Source organism: Gymnodraco acuticeps, unplaced genomic scaffold, assembly GCF_902827175.1.
Source record: "Gymnodraco acuticeps unplaced genomic scaffold, fGymAcu1.1, whole genome shotgun sequence".
Taxonomy (NCBI): domain Eukaryota; kingdom Metazoa; phylum Chordata; class Actinopteri; order Perciformes; family Bathydraconidae; genus Gymnodraco; species Gymnodraco acuticeps.
The window spans coordinates 63,756-80,395 of NW_022991950.1; the positions used below are offsets into that span (position 1 = coordinate 63,756).

At 39.1% G+C, this 16,640-nt stretch overlaps 2 protein-coding genes across 6 annotated transcripts in view; one reads left to right on the top strand and one right to left on the bottom strand.

The window, feature by feature from the left end:
- Nucleotides 1–4,748: 4,748 nt before the first annotated feature.
- si:ch211-157c3.4 (uncharacterized protein LOC561592 homolog) lies at nucleotides 4,749–13,162 on the top strand. The gene is made up of 5 exons (XM_034200634.1): nucleotides 4,749–4,943; nucleotides 9,288–9,337; nucleotides 9,454–9,552; nucleotides 11,199–11,385; nucleotides 12,168–13,162. Exons 2-5 carry the CDS (start codon nucleotides 9,292–9,294, stop codon nucleotides 12,283–12,285), a joined length of 450 nt encoding a protein of 149 aa, XP_034056525.1. The 5' UTR covers nucleotides 4,749–4,943; nucleotides 9,288–9,291; the 3' UTR covers nucleotides 12,286–13,162.
- Nucleotides 13,163–14,765: 1,603 nt separating this feature from the next.
- usp7 (ubiquitin specific peptidase 7 (herpes virus-associated)) overlaps nucleotides 14,766–16,640 on the bottom strand; it is a 29,432-nt gene continuing 27,557 nt past the window's right edge. For 4 of the 5 annotated variants that reach the window (XM_034200621.1, XM_034200622.1, XM_034200618.1 and 1 more), the window contains one exon: nucleotides 16,490–16,606. In XM_034200621.1, the coding sequence (XP_034056512.1) occupies nucleotides 16,500–16,606 (107 nt within the window). In that variant the 3' untranslated portion in view covers nucleotides 16,490–16,499. Of the gene's footprint in view, nucleotides 16,607–16,640 lie in introns of all 5 variants that reach the window. The other variant, XM_034200617.1, reaches the window with a different exon arrangement.

A 16,640-nucleotide genomic window follows, 5' to 3' on the forward strand; every position in this document is an offset into this window, starting at 1 on the left:
TTTTTGATGTCTTTTATACATAAAGATGTGTCCCCGGTGTGTCAGGACACTCACGCAGCGTCAGAAAATAAAACCCTCTCTCCTTTCCTCCGTACCCACATCTCTAAAAACGGGGGTACAACGGAGCTGATCCAGATTTGCGTCCGATTTGACGTCATATCGGAAATGTGGACCCACGGGCCAATCAGAAAGCTGCTATCAGAAACAATGCCCGACTGTTTTGGACGTAATATGGTCGGTGTTTACATTAGCATCGCTAACACTCAGAGCTAACCTGTACTGGAGAGCATGTGTGTGAAGAAGCAGGAAGTAAAAAGGAACTCACCTTGTGGTATAACCGGCAAGAGAGAAAGCCTTTGAGCTCCAGACTGTTTCAGAGAGAATCCTTGATAATCCATGATATGGCGTTTCATCACGGCAGCATTTAGTTTAGACAGTAGCTGCCGGGTCCCGCATGAGCTCAGCCCCCTCCTCTTTTTTATTTGTTATCAAATCTTTATTTTTTTCAAAGCTTTATAACACAAATCAGCATTTTTTAAACAGGAAGTGAAATAGAGGGATATGAGGCATGGCTAGAATGGGTGATCTGTTTGGTATTTTGAGCAAAACACTTAGACATGTTTTTTATATATTTTTATTACGGCTGTCAAGTTAACGTGTTAACGCAAAATATTTTTAACACCACTAATTATTTTAATGTGCGATTAACGTATGTGTATTTGTCCTCGGCCCGCCCCGTAGTTTCAGGGCCCAAAGGCTTGACGTTGTTGTTGTTGTTAGTTAGGGGCGGTGGTGGCGAAGTCGATAGGGACTTGGCTTGGCAACTGGAAGGTCACCAGTTCAAGGCAAGACCAAGTGCTACCGAGGTGTCCCTGAGCAGGGCACCGTTCCCCACACTGCTCCCCGGGCGCCGTTCAAAATGGCAGCCCACTGATCCTAACACTAGGATGGGTCAAATGCAGAGAAACTATTTCCCCACGAGGGATTAATAAAAGTCCATCTATCTCTAGTTGGATGGTGGGAGATTCGAGCGACGGATATGGATACAAAAAAAGGTATTTTAAACAGCAAGCTCCTTGCGGCAGACCACGCTTGAAAGTTTGCCGGGGAGACGCCTGGATACGGCGTCTATGAGCAGCAAGCTTTCAACAGCGATAGCTAAATGGGTGGCTACAGTTTAACATTATGGAGGACGAGGGGCTGCGTTAGATAATTCGGATTATTAACAAAGCACTTATATACTAATAAAGGACTGGCTTATCTAAAGCCAGTTGAGTAGCACTTGAAATGTTTGGCTCTATGAAACCTGATGTACTTATATGATTCTGTTTTCTTCAAGGTTGTGTCTTCCTGGTCGAATGTACTTATTGTAAGTCGCTTTGGATAAAAGCGTCAGCTAAATGTAATGTAATGTAATGAAGATGTAACAGGCTTGTCTGTTTGAGCAACTGGCTCAGTGCAAAGAAGTAGACAGGGTTGGGAGAGAGTGAAGAGAGAGAGAGGTTCCAGGTTGTTGTGTTGAGAATATTCAGGAGAATATTTGTCATTGTTCCAATGATAATAAGCAAGCATTTGCATAAAGCATATTTGTCCACTCATATGTTGATAAGAGTATTATAAACTTGAAAAATATTCCTCTAAGGTACATTTAGAACAGATAAAAAATGTGCAATTAATCGCGATTAACTATGGACATAATGTGATTAATTGCGATTACATATTTGAATCGACTGACAGCCCTAATTTTTATATATCTGAGACCAATGCTATTGCCTAAAAATAGCATGATAGGTGCACTTTAAATATGTGTCAGTTTATACAAAACATCCTACCACACACACACACACACACACCTCAGTCTTTATACGGAATCTAAATATCTTTAGGGATTGGTCTATTCTCTGGAATGTTGTTCATCAGGCCCATCGAAACACACTCACAGACAACATGCGCCCTCCTCGACCAGTTGACATTATTTATGAGCAGAGGCAACACCCCACACACCTGTAGCTTCTTCAGTCGATGTGTTTTAGGGTGAGCAATTGGGAAAGAGTGATGTTATTGGGTCATTATAACAGAGCAAGAAAACTAAAAACCCTCATGGTTTAGTCTGCGATTGGAAATGGGCTCTGGGTTGGGAGGTCAGTGATTCTAACCAGTTCACATGGAAGCCAATTTTTATTACAACATTTTTCCAGCTTCCCTCAACATACATGTAGGTTTTTTAGGCAAGGCACTCCCAGCCCCCAGCAGATCTCTGTGATCCAGTGACGAACAGCAGAAAAAAGGTTGTGCAACTGGCCTGCTCCCGGCTGAAAATGAAAACCTTCCCAGACTTCTTTTGAGTTTTGAACTTAACGACGTGAACATTACAAAAGGAAACTCAGGCAAGTTTGTATCATCCAAATAAAACAAAATGTGTAGCTTCCACGAGGCAAAATGAAATCAAAAGACAATTTGGCATCAATTAAAAGTGTGCATATTATATTGCATAACCTCCTAACATTGTTCCCCACCTCCTAGTATTGTATTGTAGCCTATTTTATGAGACAGTTCATGCACTTTGTTGAGCTTGTCCTTAACGTCAGGTTAATCACCTTGTCAGACACATTCCTGGAAGAAGTAATACCCCAAGGGTGATAATAAACACAGATATAGTCTACTGCTAAAGATGCATGTTGCCTTGTTATGCATCTCTGTGCCAATATGTGAACATGTGTGGTATGCTGGTGCAGTTAAGGGAGGTGTTTACTTCATCAAGTATTAGTCAATTTAGCCAAACGGTGCTTCTTTTTTTAGGGGAGGAATTTCACACTGCATCCAAACAAGATATTGACAGAAAAAGTTATTAAAAGATCCTTTGCAGTGTAGCGTGATGGCCCTCTCTCATAAAGCATATGAGACTGGGTAAAATAAATCTGATTCACATAAAATATGAATTTAAAGCAATAATGACATTATTGTTGTACATGACATGACAATTAATGCAGTGTGCATATTATATTGCATAACCTCCTAACATTGTTCCCCACCCTCCTAGTATTGTATTGCAGCCCATTGACAACAAATATTTTTGTCATTTACTTTTTTTTTCTTTTTCTGCACATCAATAATAAACAAACGTTTTAAAAAGAGCTATATGAAATTGTGCACACCTTTAAATAAACTGTTTTGGGGAGTAACACATGCTGGATTATTGGCAGGTAGCTATATTGAGAAGTTTGCCTATCTCTCTCAGACTGTATCTATCTGGTATCAAATTACAGTTTCTAGCAAAACGACTGAAATCAGCCAAAAAAATAGACTGTTGTACTTTTTCTTGCCCAGGACCAATTCCTCTTTTGAATCTCAGCAGGTTTCTCACTACTTTTTTAAAGACAACTGGCATATAACCCTGATAAACATCTTTTGTAGGTTAAACAAACAACATATAATGTGTTAATAAGTCAGCTTTAGAGGTGCCAGTAAAAGGACATATAAACCTTCGGATAGAGCTAGGCAAGGTGTTTCCCATTTTTAACATTCTTCTTCTTCCTCACATAATTCTCAGAAGGAAAGGGAATTCGCCTATTTCCCCAAATTAGCTTTCTGACACACTGGCATAATTTTTCCACACAAATAATAAAGTTACGTTATGTCCGGGATTTAAATGATTCAAGCTAGTAATGTGACGTTCGCGAACGTTCCGATTATTTTGAACGGCGCTTTGGTACGAACGAAGGGAACCGAGTCGTACTTGGTGAGAGCCGTTCATTTTATCGTTGGTTCGCTGCCTGCCATAAATCCACTTGCTTTCCTGAACGCACATTTGCCATAGATGATGGCATAACGCATGCTGCTTGAGTAGTAGTTTGGCTGGCTGAGCGATGTTGCAAGTTATACATTTTCTGTGAGTAAAAGTAGATTTGTGGCAATAGAGTCAATCATTATCCTGGTGATTCTTTCGCAGATAAACCTATTAACCCCGCCCCCTTAAAAAAAAACGGCTCTTTTAATAATAATAATAATAATTTCAATTTATATAGCGCCTTTCACGAAACCCAAGGACGCTTTTGAACGGTTCTCGGAAAGGAACGGAGCCAAAAGATCCGGCTACCTTCAAAGTGCGGTAATTCCCATCACTAATTCAAGCATTACCTATAGATGTTAGTTTAAAGAAAACTGACACTGACTTTTTTGATTGACACAGGATAAACAGCTGTCTTAAAACTGACACAAGAGCTGTTTGTGAAGCTTCATCGTTTGTGTTTAAAGCCACTTACCCAGCTTCCGTATTTAACACATTAGGAGTGTGAATGCTCTGACCTTTGCCATTAGAAAACCATTTCACTTCCTTCAGGCCTTGCTTTTTTATTCGCTACGTACATATGTGGGTGGCCATGTTCCAATTACTTGGGGTACTAAAATGCTTATTATTTTCTTGCTACATGCATCTTATTCAATGAAGTAAACAACCTTCTCTTTTAAATACATTCAATTTGTTTTTTTCTCAGGAAAGTGGTCAAAATGTAAGTTTATGCCAATACTTATCTCTCCTAAAAGTTGTCCTAGCACTTCTGGTCATATTCTCTGACAAAAACTATTATTTGCCTGAAGTCTTTGTCATGTCAGAAAGGCTGCTGAAGGAAAACAAAGCAGCATGAGGAAAACTGGTTATCCTAAGAGAGTGACACACACATACACACTCCCTCAATAATCTCCCTGACACAACAAGTTAAAATGACAACCAGAACATCCTTTGAAAGTCACACCTAAATCATTGAGTGACTCATTTAAGTTGCCGAGTCAGTCTTTGTCGGTGAGGGCGGAGCTGTGGGCGTGTGAAGAAAGAAGTCAAGAAGAGGCACAGGTGAGGCAGGTGCATGTCACAGCTCAAATCTGTCTGGACTCTACATCAGCAGCAGCTCACACACATCTACTATTGACGGCAACACACAGCCAAGGTAAGACCGAGAGATCCATATGGGATGTAGGGAAAAGCGTATTTGATTGAAGAAAAAACTCAACAACTGGTTTTATAAGCTCCGGTTTAGCCCGCAGGACCACATTTTAAGAAAGGAAGTCATTTCAATGTTGATGCATGTGAGACGGAGTAGGTTCAAATATGTTTTCCATACTGTTTGGTTTGTTTGATGCTTTCAGATAGAGGGACTAGAGCTTTGAAGTTGTAATGCTATACATCAAACCAATAACACATAAAAGGACCATTCTAAAAGTGGTGCTAAGGCACTGACCGGTTTTCAAAGGAAGTGAAAGCACATTTTTGACAGTTACTGAAAAATAAAAGAGACAGTCCAGAAACGCTAAACTGAATTGAACCTGAAGGCAAGGCGATACACAGAATAAACAAAATCTCCTTAAAACAACTGACATATCATTCAAATCATTCCTTTAAACAAACTATGAGATCTGTCTGTATCTACAACTTGACAGGCTTTTGTTTTAACTATAACTTCACCTGCAGGTTCAAGTATCTGTGAATTTTTTAGCAGATGGCAAAATGTTGTCTTAGTTCGGCATTTGCCTTATTTGTCATATATCAAAAATGATCAATGAAATATGACAAAACTTGTAAAAGGATTTGGAGTGATATATATTACATAACGGTTACATTGCGGTCAGTCTGAGTATCTCAAAACTCCAATCTCAGACTCAATTTAGGAAAAAAGATTGTGGCTTAACTGATGAACTCGAATGGGTTACATTTATTCTCAACAGTTGAATTAACTCTATGTCTTTTTCTGAATTGATGAGTGATTGACATGGTAATTTCCATTTCTGAGTAACCCCTCCTTAGCAGCTGATGGGGCCGGTTTGACCAGCACAGATCCACATACAGTGAGGCCACACCTAAAAATCAGACTCTGTCTCGGGGTGTTAACTTGTCTACATACAGTAAAACATCATCCAGCGTAACATCAGAAAGACAGAGATCCCCTGAACCCAACTTCTGTGATGTTTTCTCTGGGTAACTACCAGCTAAAAGCCTTAAATCTGGTGTCCAGAATTGTTTCTTTAGTTGTCATCAGCATAAGATGAATTGGAGTTATACTTTTATAATTAGCCTATCTACCGGGCCAGTGCTTCTCATCAGTTGCACCCAATTCCTCCTCCATTGACCCACTCCCACACCTGCCTCAGTGATGAAGCTGCAGAGAAAGCTGTTGCTGTCTGAGCTGAGGTCATGTGTGCTCTCTTCTCTCACAGAGGTTTTATTGTTTTATCACCAGCCTCTAACTTTCCCCCTCTGTTGTCTGAAAGTATCTTCGCAATGTGGCAGATGAATGTCTTCCGAAACCGCACCCAGACTCTACCTCTATCAGCAGCTTCATGTCACGTCTTGATGACAGAAGCACCATCAACTGTGTCCTACTTATTCAATTGAGCACATTTTTGCCTACCTATTTGTTTCATGTTTTTAAAAAAAACAAAACAAGATCTCTTTTTCCTAAGGATCTTCAATGCACCTAACTTTTGCAACCACTTCGCATCTCCAAGCATCATTTGTTATTTTCACTCAAACAAGGACTCTGAAGCTGTGCGTAACACATATTTCCTTGGTAAACCTAAACCCAACACACCCTAACTTTCCAATTAATGTTGCACCAGCTGCTTTATGGAAAGCCGCCAACAAGAGAAAAAGCCACTCAGCCAGTTATCCGTGCCTTCGCCTCCGTTTTTACTGTAGCACTTTTTCAAAACAGATACACCGGTTGCTGCCAAGAATCAGACTGAAAGGTATTACCCGTAAAATGTTGATGCTTTGGAAGAACAAGAAACCCCAATTGGAAATGTCACGTTAGTTCATTCAGCCTTTTTAAAAAGGTAAACTGTCAACATGATTCCAGGCAGTTTCTATTTTCTCCTTGAGATGAGCTCACTCGACAGATTTTTAGATAGAGTTGTGCGATGCAGCAGTGACACTCCCCGTTCTGTGACACACAGGAAAACATGCAGTTCGGTCACATTCCTGCACCAACACATAGAGGTGTGTGTGTGTGTGTGTGTGTGTGTGTGTGTGTGTGTGTGTGTGTGTGTGTGTGTGTGTGTGTGTGTGTGTGTGTGTGTGTGTGTGTGTGTGTGTGTGTGTGTGTGTGTGTGTGTGTGTGTGTGTGTGTGTGTGTGTGTGTGGGGGGGGGGGGGGAGAAAACAGTCTTTCATCTTCTCAGGTGATGAACTATGGCTACACCTCGATCCATGTAATGGCGTGAGGACAGTGTGTGTTAATTATAGTAATATTTGAGTTTAGTGTTTTTTTATGCCATCTCTTCTTCATTTTACACTAGTGTCAAAAAACTAAAAAGGTTGGACCCCAAAATTGGGAGGAAAAGTGTGGGCATCATGAGGAGGGAACACAAGTATATATATATATTTGCGTGTGAGAGAGTGATGAACTACACTTAAATGTGTGTGTGTGTGTGTTATTTTAAAGTGAGTTTTTTAAATGTAGTTCTGATTTTGTACTGAGATGTAGAACAAAAGGAAAGGGTGGACCCCGCATTTGTGTGAAATAAGTGTAGGCCTCATTGGGGGGGACACAAGTATGTGTGTGTTTTAAGGTGGAAAAAGGAAGGTCATGTAAAAGTGTTGGAAAAAAAAAAACTAGGATGCAATGACAGAGAAGATGTAACAGGTCTGCTTTCTGTGTGCGGGAATGTAGATGCTTAGTCATGCTGGATTGTGTTATTGTGTTAATTGCTATCCAGAGAGACACCAGAAAAGGGAGACAAATGAGACGGAGGTGGAGTCGTGGGATTCTGTTAGCCGGGTTTTTCCTGTATGCGATCATTTTATTTAACATGTCACATGATTTTGTTTTTCAATGGGCCTAACAAACAAATGCTTGCAGCCTGTGTTGTCATTTAAAGCAATGTATTTATCATTTAGTATTTGAAATGCATTATAGCTAGCTATATATATAGGTGGCAGAGGTCCCGTAGCACAATGAAAGATGTTGCTCCTCTAAATCCTCGGCTCTAAAGTAGTTACAGTAATTACTGAAGATCTTCTGTAGATATTTACATATTTTAATTTTGTGACATTTTGAGAGAAAGGGCTTCTAAGTAAGCTAAAGTTAGACAGGAAAGGGGGAGAAAGGGGGATGCAAAACATTACCTGTACTTTTGCAAGTAATTAAGTCTTAAAGTTGTAATCCTGAAGATTGTAATTAAACCAAACCCTATTTTCTGGAAGTATTTGTATTTGGCAGGGTGTTAAGCAAAAGCCAAATGAATGCAAGTGGCTGAGTCTGCCATTTTGCACATACAACTCTACGCAGGAAAAAAAGCATGCACATAAACATGGATATAAATCATAGAAAAATGCTAATCTAAATCCCCTCAAATGTTATGTTGATACAGACAACAATACAAAATAAAGCTGTTCAGGTTATTCATATTAACAACAACATAAGATGACGATTCTATCGATGATGAAGCTTGAGCAAAATAGTCAAATGAGACATAATCATTGGCAATTTAAAGGTTGTGGTAAAATGACTTTTTTTGATAAATCATCTAAATAGTCCAAAATAAAACAAATAATTCCCTGCATCCTTCCAAGCATTTTCACTGCGTACCGACACCATTTTTTTAAAAAGCCTGTAGGTGAGCGACCACACCTGAAATCTGCCGGCAATTACTCAAAAGAGTCCCTCCCGAGGCATTTCCTGCCAGGAATACTGACAAGAAACATCCATAGAATGCAGAACACACTGTATAACAGGTGCTAACATAAACATGTGTCAGTAAGAGCTCACAGTGGATTTCAGTCATGCTTCGGCGCTATCTGGTTCAGCCATCAGCAGAAACGCAGAGTCTTGAAAGTAGCGTTACAGCATTGAGAAAGATCTTTGGTATGTATCTTCTGTTGACCAATCACAACAGAGCCGGCCAGCTAACCAATCAGAGCAGACTGGGCTCTGGTTTCAGACCCTTCAGACAGAGGGTGAAAAGAGGTGCTGCAGCACAGGCAGTATGAGAAAAATAAAGACCTTTCTGAACATTAAAGCATGGAGACATGTCACAGTAGAGACACACACCTGAAAATGAGCGTAATATCCCCTTTTAAGTACATTTTGAAGCCAATACTTTTGTGCTCATACTTAAGTAAGATTTTGAATGCAGGACTTTTACTTGTAACATAGTATTTTTATAATTTACTGGTTTTGAGTACAGTATGTATCTAAGTACTTCTTCCACCACTGATCATACTGCTGTGTATTTTGTCGTCACTTTTAAATGCAGAAGAGCACATTTTTTAAACAATCTTTCTATTACCTCTTTCAGCACAATGAGTAGTACAAATGGGAAGACTCCTCCTCCCTACGGCATACCAGGTAAACCTGAACACACCACGCTCACACACATCATCATAACCAGCCTGGCTAATTAATTAACTTGTGTTGTTTTGTTTTGTCTGTCCTCCTCTCTTGCTTTTTCTGCTTTTTTCCAGTTGAAGGGCAGGGTAAGAGTGATGTGACGGTTTACCATGTTCATACTCCGTTCACCCCTCCTACACACGAACAGCAGAATGCCTCTAATGTCGAACCAGGTAAGCATGATCTAAAATGACTCCTCTCAAAGTCCCGAAGGCCAGGAACAACAGAAATCCATTTTTAAATGCACATGTAATTCATGTAACCTAATTACTCATTCATTTTTGGATTACCCCAGATTCAAATGCAATGTAGAACGATTTTTTAACTTAAGTGTATTATGTAGGACAACAAAACAATGTGACCTTGGAAAAGAAGAAACCTAAATAGTTAGTGTCCTCTGCTCAGAGATTTTACAACTAAATTTGCCTTTCATTAAGCATATTAAGAGCTAACAGAATATGCTCCATTTTACTTAAATACAAACAATTAAGCTCTCACACACTGTCTTGTGAACACAAAGGTTCACCTAGACCAGTGCTTCTCAAAGTGTGGTCCGCGGACCACTGGTGGTCCGTGAGCGCCCCCTAGTGGTCCGTGAGTATATTGGTAACATTTCACATTTGAAATTAATTAATTAATTCAAGTTTTCCGCACTCGCGGGAATATCTCCGCAATGGAGCGAGCTTAAGTTTCACTTTCAATTGCATGATATAGCCCAGATAAACACCTTCATCACACATGTGGCCACTTGTTTGTACCATTTTAAGGCGATTTGCAAAAAACGATGTGTTTTGGGATATTTGTGGAGTTAGGTGGTCCGCGAGTGTTTTTTTATTGGTTAAGTGGTCCTTGGTATGAAAAAGTTTGAGAAACACTGACCTAGACAGAACGAATGAACCAAAGAAAGTGAAAACCATAAAGCAGATTCAGGCAGTAGGCGTATGTATTCTATTAGCCTACAGAACAGTACAGCTTACAAAGAATACAATCTGATCATTTTGAGTAACATCCTGCAAGTAAAATCCAATTTAATCCACCTACTGCACTGTAGCCCTTTTATTGTGACTGCCACTTGTAATTGTTGTGATTTGTATGTGAACTGTATGTTGTATGTCGAGTGTTGTCTTAGATGCCAGTGCCAAAGAAACATTTTTTGTAAATGTAATAAAGTAAGCTGAATCAAAACTCAAACCTGATTTCCTTGAAATGCACATCAAAAACCATACCTACAACTCACTCGAGTACAGGGGTGTCCACACATACAGAAAAACATACGAAGGGCTGGGCCGCTCCCTGGAGACGAGGTAGATTGCCTTATAAGTTAAGTTAGAAAAATCAAATGTAGGTAAATTATGCTTAATACTTGAATATGCTTTAAAAAAAAAATCACAGCTCTCCGTAGGGTTTCATTTATTGTGTTAGCAGGTCATTCCTTAAAACAGAAGACTCAGATTGCTTACTGTATAATAAGAGAAAAATAATATGAAGTTTATTTCAAGCTTGTTATGTAAATAAGTTATTGGGCTTTTTTTCTATCAACTAACATTTGTTTTCAGCTTCAACTGACTGAATGTATTTGAAGTGGGCTTCATAACACATGAATACTACTGTGTAATATGTGTTTTCATCTATATTTAAGAAGTACGAGACAAGCACAAGTTTCATTTGTGGGCCATATTTCATTATACTTTTTGAATTTGCTGAGGGCCATTTCAAAATGGCTCGCGGGCCGCATTTGGCACCCGGGCCGTAGTTTGGACCCCTGCTCAGGTACATAATTCATAACCTTATCCAACCTACCTTCTCTTCCCTCGTGTAGTGTACAGCAGTGGAGGAGGGACAGGGGTTGATGATGGCAAAAGGAGGTATGTGAGCTATGAGGGGGGGCTGGGTAATGACCCCGGCATGACGACCTGCACCTCCTGCCAGCAGCAGGTCATGACCAACGTTAGCTACAAAGCAGGGACGTACGCCTGGCTCATGTGCTTACTCTTCATCTGCTGCGGGTGAGTCTGAGCTTCAGGGTTTGTGGATTTCTGCAGACAAACTAAAACAATATGCATTTAATTTGACCTCCATACCCACAGAGTACAATATAACAGCAGATCTACCGAAGGTGATATTGTACTTTGAGGCAACAGCCTTTTCAAAGTTTCAATTTTCCAAATATAGCCGAGATACAATTCAAGGCCTCAGAGCAGTTGCTTTTTTTGTTTGTAAAATCGACTCAAGTTGTTTAGTGTGGGGATAATGTGTCCCTCACTTCACCAAGACTTCTCAAAGTTAGCTCGATGGCATTATCCTTGTTCTCTAAAAGGTCAAACCATACATATCTTATTATGATAAAGATTTTACAGATTTTTACAGCAGTTTACCAGGAACTACTTTCTCTGTTTACAAATGAATTATACTAAAATATATCATTAAGAAAAGTTTAAAATTCTCAGTGCAGAAAATGAACATGTGATTGTTTAGCAGAAGAAAAAAAAAACTGGCAAAATAACATTTTCGAATTCAAATCGAGTTTCTCTGACTCATCACTAAACCCTGAGAGTAAATTATAACAGGGAGTGTATAAAACAGTTTTTATTTTGTAATAGGCAAAAGACAACAAGCCTGTATCTGCACCAAGGCTTTAGTCTCTCTACTACAGAAGGGTCTTTTGAATTTTTGTAACATTAGAAACCATATCATTTGTTTGTAGTCCCTAAAAAAGTGTATGTTAAAAATGTTCCCATACAATGACGCTAACTCCATATATATGTATGTGTGTGTGTGTGTGTTGCAGGTTGTTCTGCCTCTGCTGCCTGATTCCTTTCTTCTTGAAGGACTTCAAGGATGCGTACCACACCTGCCCTCGCTGCAACAGAGTGCTGCACGTTGAAAAGAAAAAGTGCTGTAAATAATGATGAACCTGATGGCAGAAACAGACCCATAGAAATAATAAATAACATCCCTTTACCTTTTTGGCTAATCAGTTTCACTATTTTTACGAAATGGACAAAGGTGCAGTACAATGTTTTTATTTCTATGGATGAGCCATTGCATTTGCTGAAGCTAAATCCAAAATGATATTATTTTCAAACGGACTGGGAGTCGATGTGATGTCATAGCTTAAATATCATGTGCACACTTTTTAAAACTCTGGCTAGTTTAGTTAGCCCATTAGCTTAATTTTAGTTTAAAGTCTTGAAGTACAACTGCAACTTTGGCATTTGAAGATCAAATAATATAAATCTTTCATCAATAGCAATCAATATCAGGATTTTTTGAAAAATTAAGAGAAATGCTTATATTGTGTTAATTGAATGTCTTCCCTATGATTTTTGTTAACCCTTTATATCTCTGCATTACTTTTATAATGAATTTGCATATGTTCATACATTTTTCATCTCATTCTATATTTAGTTGTTGGGCACATCGAACAGCAGTTTTATTTCTAAAATATATAGAAGGAAACAGTAGTCCTATGTTACCAATGACTAAATAAATGTTATCCAGTCAGTTTGACCGATTTAAAAAATGTCTTTAGATCCGTGGTCAGGCACAAATGGGTTAAGCAGACCCCATGCACTTTTTGGGAGCCGTTTTATGTTTGTCCCATTCCAGCAGAAAAAACCAATATATATATATATTAAATCCTTTTCAGAAACATCTGCATACGTTGTGTTGTTCAAATGAAGGGCTTGTAAATAAACTGTTGTATGTACCTTTTCTGTACTTGGGAGAAGCAATAGACACATTTCCACACATGTGGACAATAAAGTAAATCTATCTATCAAATGCTTTGTTTCAAATAATATTTATTTAAAAATTGCATGTGATACAGTGACGCCAAATCAATGCAACATTGTATTAACACATTGGAGAAGTACGACACCTCTTTTTATTTGATTATAGCCTACCTTCTATTTTTTATGAATATTTTAATCAAATTCAGCATTTTTAAATTGGAAAGTTTTCTTCTTCAATATAATTTCACCTTAAAGGGGACCTATCATTAAAAATGCCCTTTTTGATGTCTTTTATACATAAATATGTGTCTCCGGTATGTTAGGGAACTCACGCAGCGTCAGAAAATAAAACCCTCTTTTCGTTCGGAACCAAATCTCTAAAAACGGGGCTACAACGGAGCTGATCCAGATTTGCGTCCGATATGACGTAATATCTGAAATATGGACCCACGGCCCTATCAGAAACGTTGCTATCAGAAACAATGCCCGACTGTTTTGGACGTAATATGGTCGGTGTTTACATTAGCATCGCTAACACTCAGAGCTAACCTGTACTGGAGAGCATGTGCATGAAGAAGCAGGAAGTAAAAAGGAACTCACCTTGTGGTATAACCGGCAAGAGAGAAAGCCTTTGAGCTCCATACTGTTTCAGATCCTTGATAATCCATGATATGGTTTTTTGTCACGGCAGTATCTGACAGTAGCTGCCGGGTCCCGCATGAGCTCAGACCCCTCCTTTTTTATTTTTAGATAAAACTTTATACCCCAAATCAGCACTTTTCAAACAGGAAGTGAAATAGAGGGATATGAGGCATGGCTAGAATGGGTGATCTGTTTGGTATTTTGAGCAAAACACTTCTTAGACATGTTTTTTTATATATCCGAGACCTATGCTATTGCCTAAAAATAGCATGATAGGTGACCTTTAAAACACTGGACAGTGAGGATACGTCTCGATTTGATTTTTTCAGTCCACCTTTTACAGGAATGTATATATTTTTTGTAAATTATTTTTGTATTACTAACCTGGATAGACCTCTTTTTTTTTTATTGGATATTAGGGCTTCTTCCATTTTAACGGCAAAATGTAGGCCTAACGTTACCCTGGCCTATAGGCTTGTTGAGGCTGTCGAGGCTAATGATAAAGCTAGCTAGCAGTAGCTTAAAACAGGAAAAGATGGGAGAAAAATAAGGCTGTTAGGAATTTCCACAATGCTGAGACATAACAAAGCTCTAAAAAAACTCTAAATGACAAAATTGGAATATATCAACTTATTATGGACCCAAAAAAAAGTACTTTCCTGGCCCCCACCATTTGTGGCAACACCTCAGAACTCCTAGCTGTGGGCTAGCTTTCACATTATTTAAATTAAGAAAGAAACCCTTTTCGAAAACGTACTAAATGATGAATACCACATTAAGGGGGGAAATTAATATGGATTATATAATATGGACACAGCACATTAGAAAGCAATTATAACTGCTAAACATTAGCTTGTTAGCGTGCTATTTTTCACCCCGCATTAAGCTAGCTCAAAGCCAAGCTGCAGAACTAGTCTCGTTTAAATTGAATAATTTTGTCTTGTGTTCTTCTAATTAGTGTCTACAGTGTTTCAGGTCAAACACTGGTGTGGAAAAGCAGCAGAGTGGTGTTTTTTGTTTTTATAGAAAATTTTATTCAACATACATTTTCCAGCAAAAAGGCAATATACAGGAATAGTTGTCGTACACTGCTGCTACACTGAGGATTTTAAACTGGAAAAGATCAAATTAAGGTATGATTCCGCAGGTCATCTTTGTACTGCACTTTTTAACAAGACAAATCCAATGCAGTTAGTTTTGAAAAGAAAAAATAAATCCAAATGTAACAGAAGAAAATCGTCAATGGTACATCAGGAACGCAGAAAAAAAGAGAAAACCCTACACACAAGAAATATGAACACCTGGCTCCTTCTGTACCCAACAACAAAATCGCGCGTGCTTCTCTTTAATTGTACACGTTAATATTTTTAAATATACAATTCTTAAATGTTGTCTTTACAGAGCCAGCTATGCGCTATTAGGGGAGCATTCCATCTGTGCTTTAAAAGAAACAAGGGAAATTAATTCATAGGGCTTAAAGTGTTTTTTTTCTTTTTCTTACAATGCTGGTTTTGTCTCCACAATCCTCAAACCTGTCGTGTCTGCAGCTCCCTAGCAAGCACAGCGCAGTTACCGCTACCAACCACCTGGAGGCCACAGTCAACCAAGAGAGAAGATGACAAAGCTTGTGTGTTTAGAGGAGGATGAATGAGAGACAAGAAAACCCCCAGAAGAAACAAAAGGAAGAGAAAGTCAAGGGGGTTAATGTCCGTGCATGTGTGTGTTCCTTTAAAAGTAGCATTGTAACGGAAAAACCAAAATACACATTTGAAGTCCTGAGAAACCTCTGACATTATGTGCCAACGTGCAAGATGAAATACAGACAAATTTCCTCCTCATTTTTTACCCCATTTATTTTTAAACAGATGCTGTGGATTTTAATTTTATTATACAAGATCTGCAAGAAAGAGACAAAAGAAAAAGAATTCTTCCTCCAACAACCAAAAACTAAGTGAGAAAGACTTGCGTGTAAACTTGGAAATACTTGCTTCGTTGCACTAAAAAGGGATGGGAGCAGAAAATATAAAGAACCACATCAGCGCAACTAGTTAGCCTCGAGATGGACGCCATCGGAAAATAAATGACCATCATGCCCTTTCCCCCTCTTTTCTGTCGGTTAGTCCTCGCCCACATCCTTCCATCAAACTCTCCGCCTCTTCAAACAACTTTATTTAAAAACAACCCCCCAAAATAATGTGAAGGGACAAAAGAAGCTGGTGAGTGAGGTGGGAGAACAAAAACTAAGTCTAGAAGTTCATATATATATTTGTGTATATATATATTTTTTATACTGTGTCCCACTTCCTCTCTGCTTACTTTATATTAAAATCAAATTTAATTCCTCCCACTTCTGGACCAAAAGGAAAAACAAACGGCAGTCACAGGTTTAGAAAGCCAGGGGGAAAACAACAACAATCGAGCAGCCTCGAACATGGAGGGAGACGATAAAAAAAAAATCAAATAAACAACAAAATCAACTGTCAGGAGGTGGTTGGTGCAGTTTATTTTGTGGTTGAAGGATAACCCGTCAGTTGCAGCAAGATCCGAAATCGCTGAAGACATAGTGCCGGTGTAGAGCTGTCCAGGCAGGGTGTTAAGTGATGAACACGCACATACGCACGCACACAGTCTCACACAAACAAACACGGTTGGTTACAGTCTGTGGTTATGGTGTGTTAAAGTAGGTAGGGAGGAAGGCGGAGCAGGAGGAGGACATAGAGGAAGGGCGGGCTGCTTTTTTTTTTTTAGTTGTGGATCTTGATCGCTTTCTCCAGGTAGGTGTAGCGACCTCTCTTTGGAGCTTTGTTGAAATGATCCAACCCGAGCCAGGGACGCGGGTGAGACATGTTACCTGGAAGAGAGGTGAGTGCACGTTGAGTCCCATT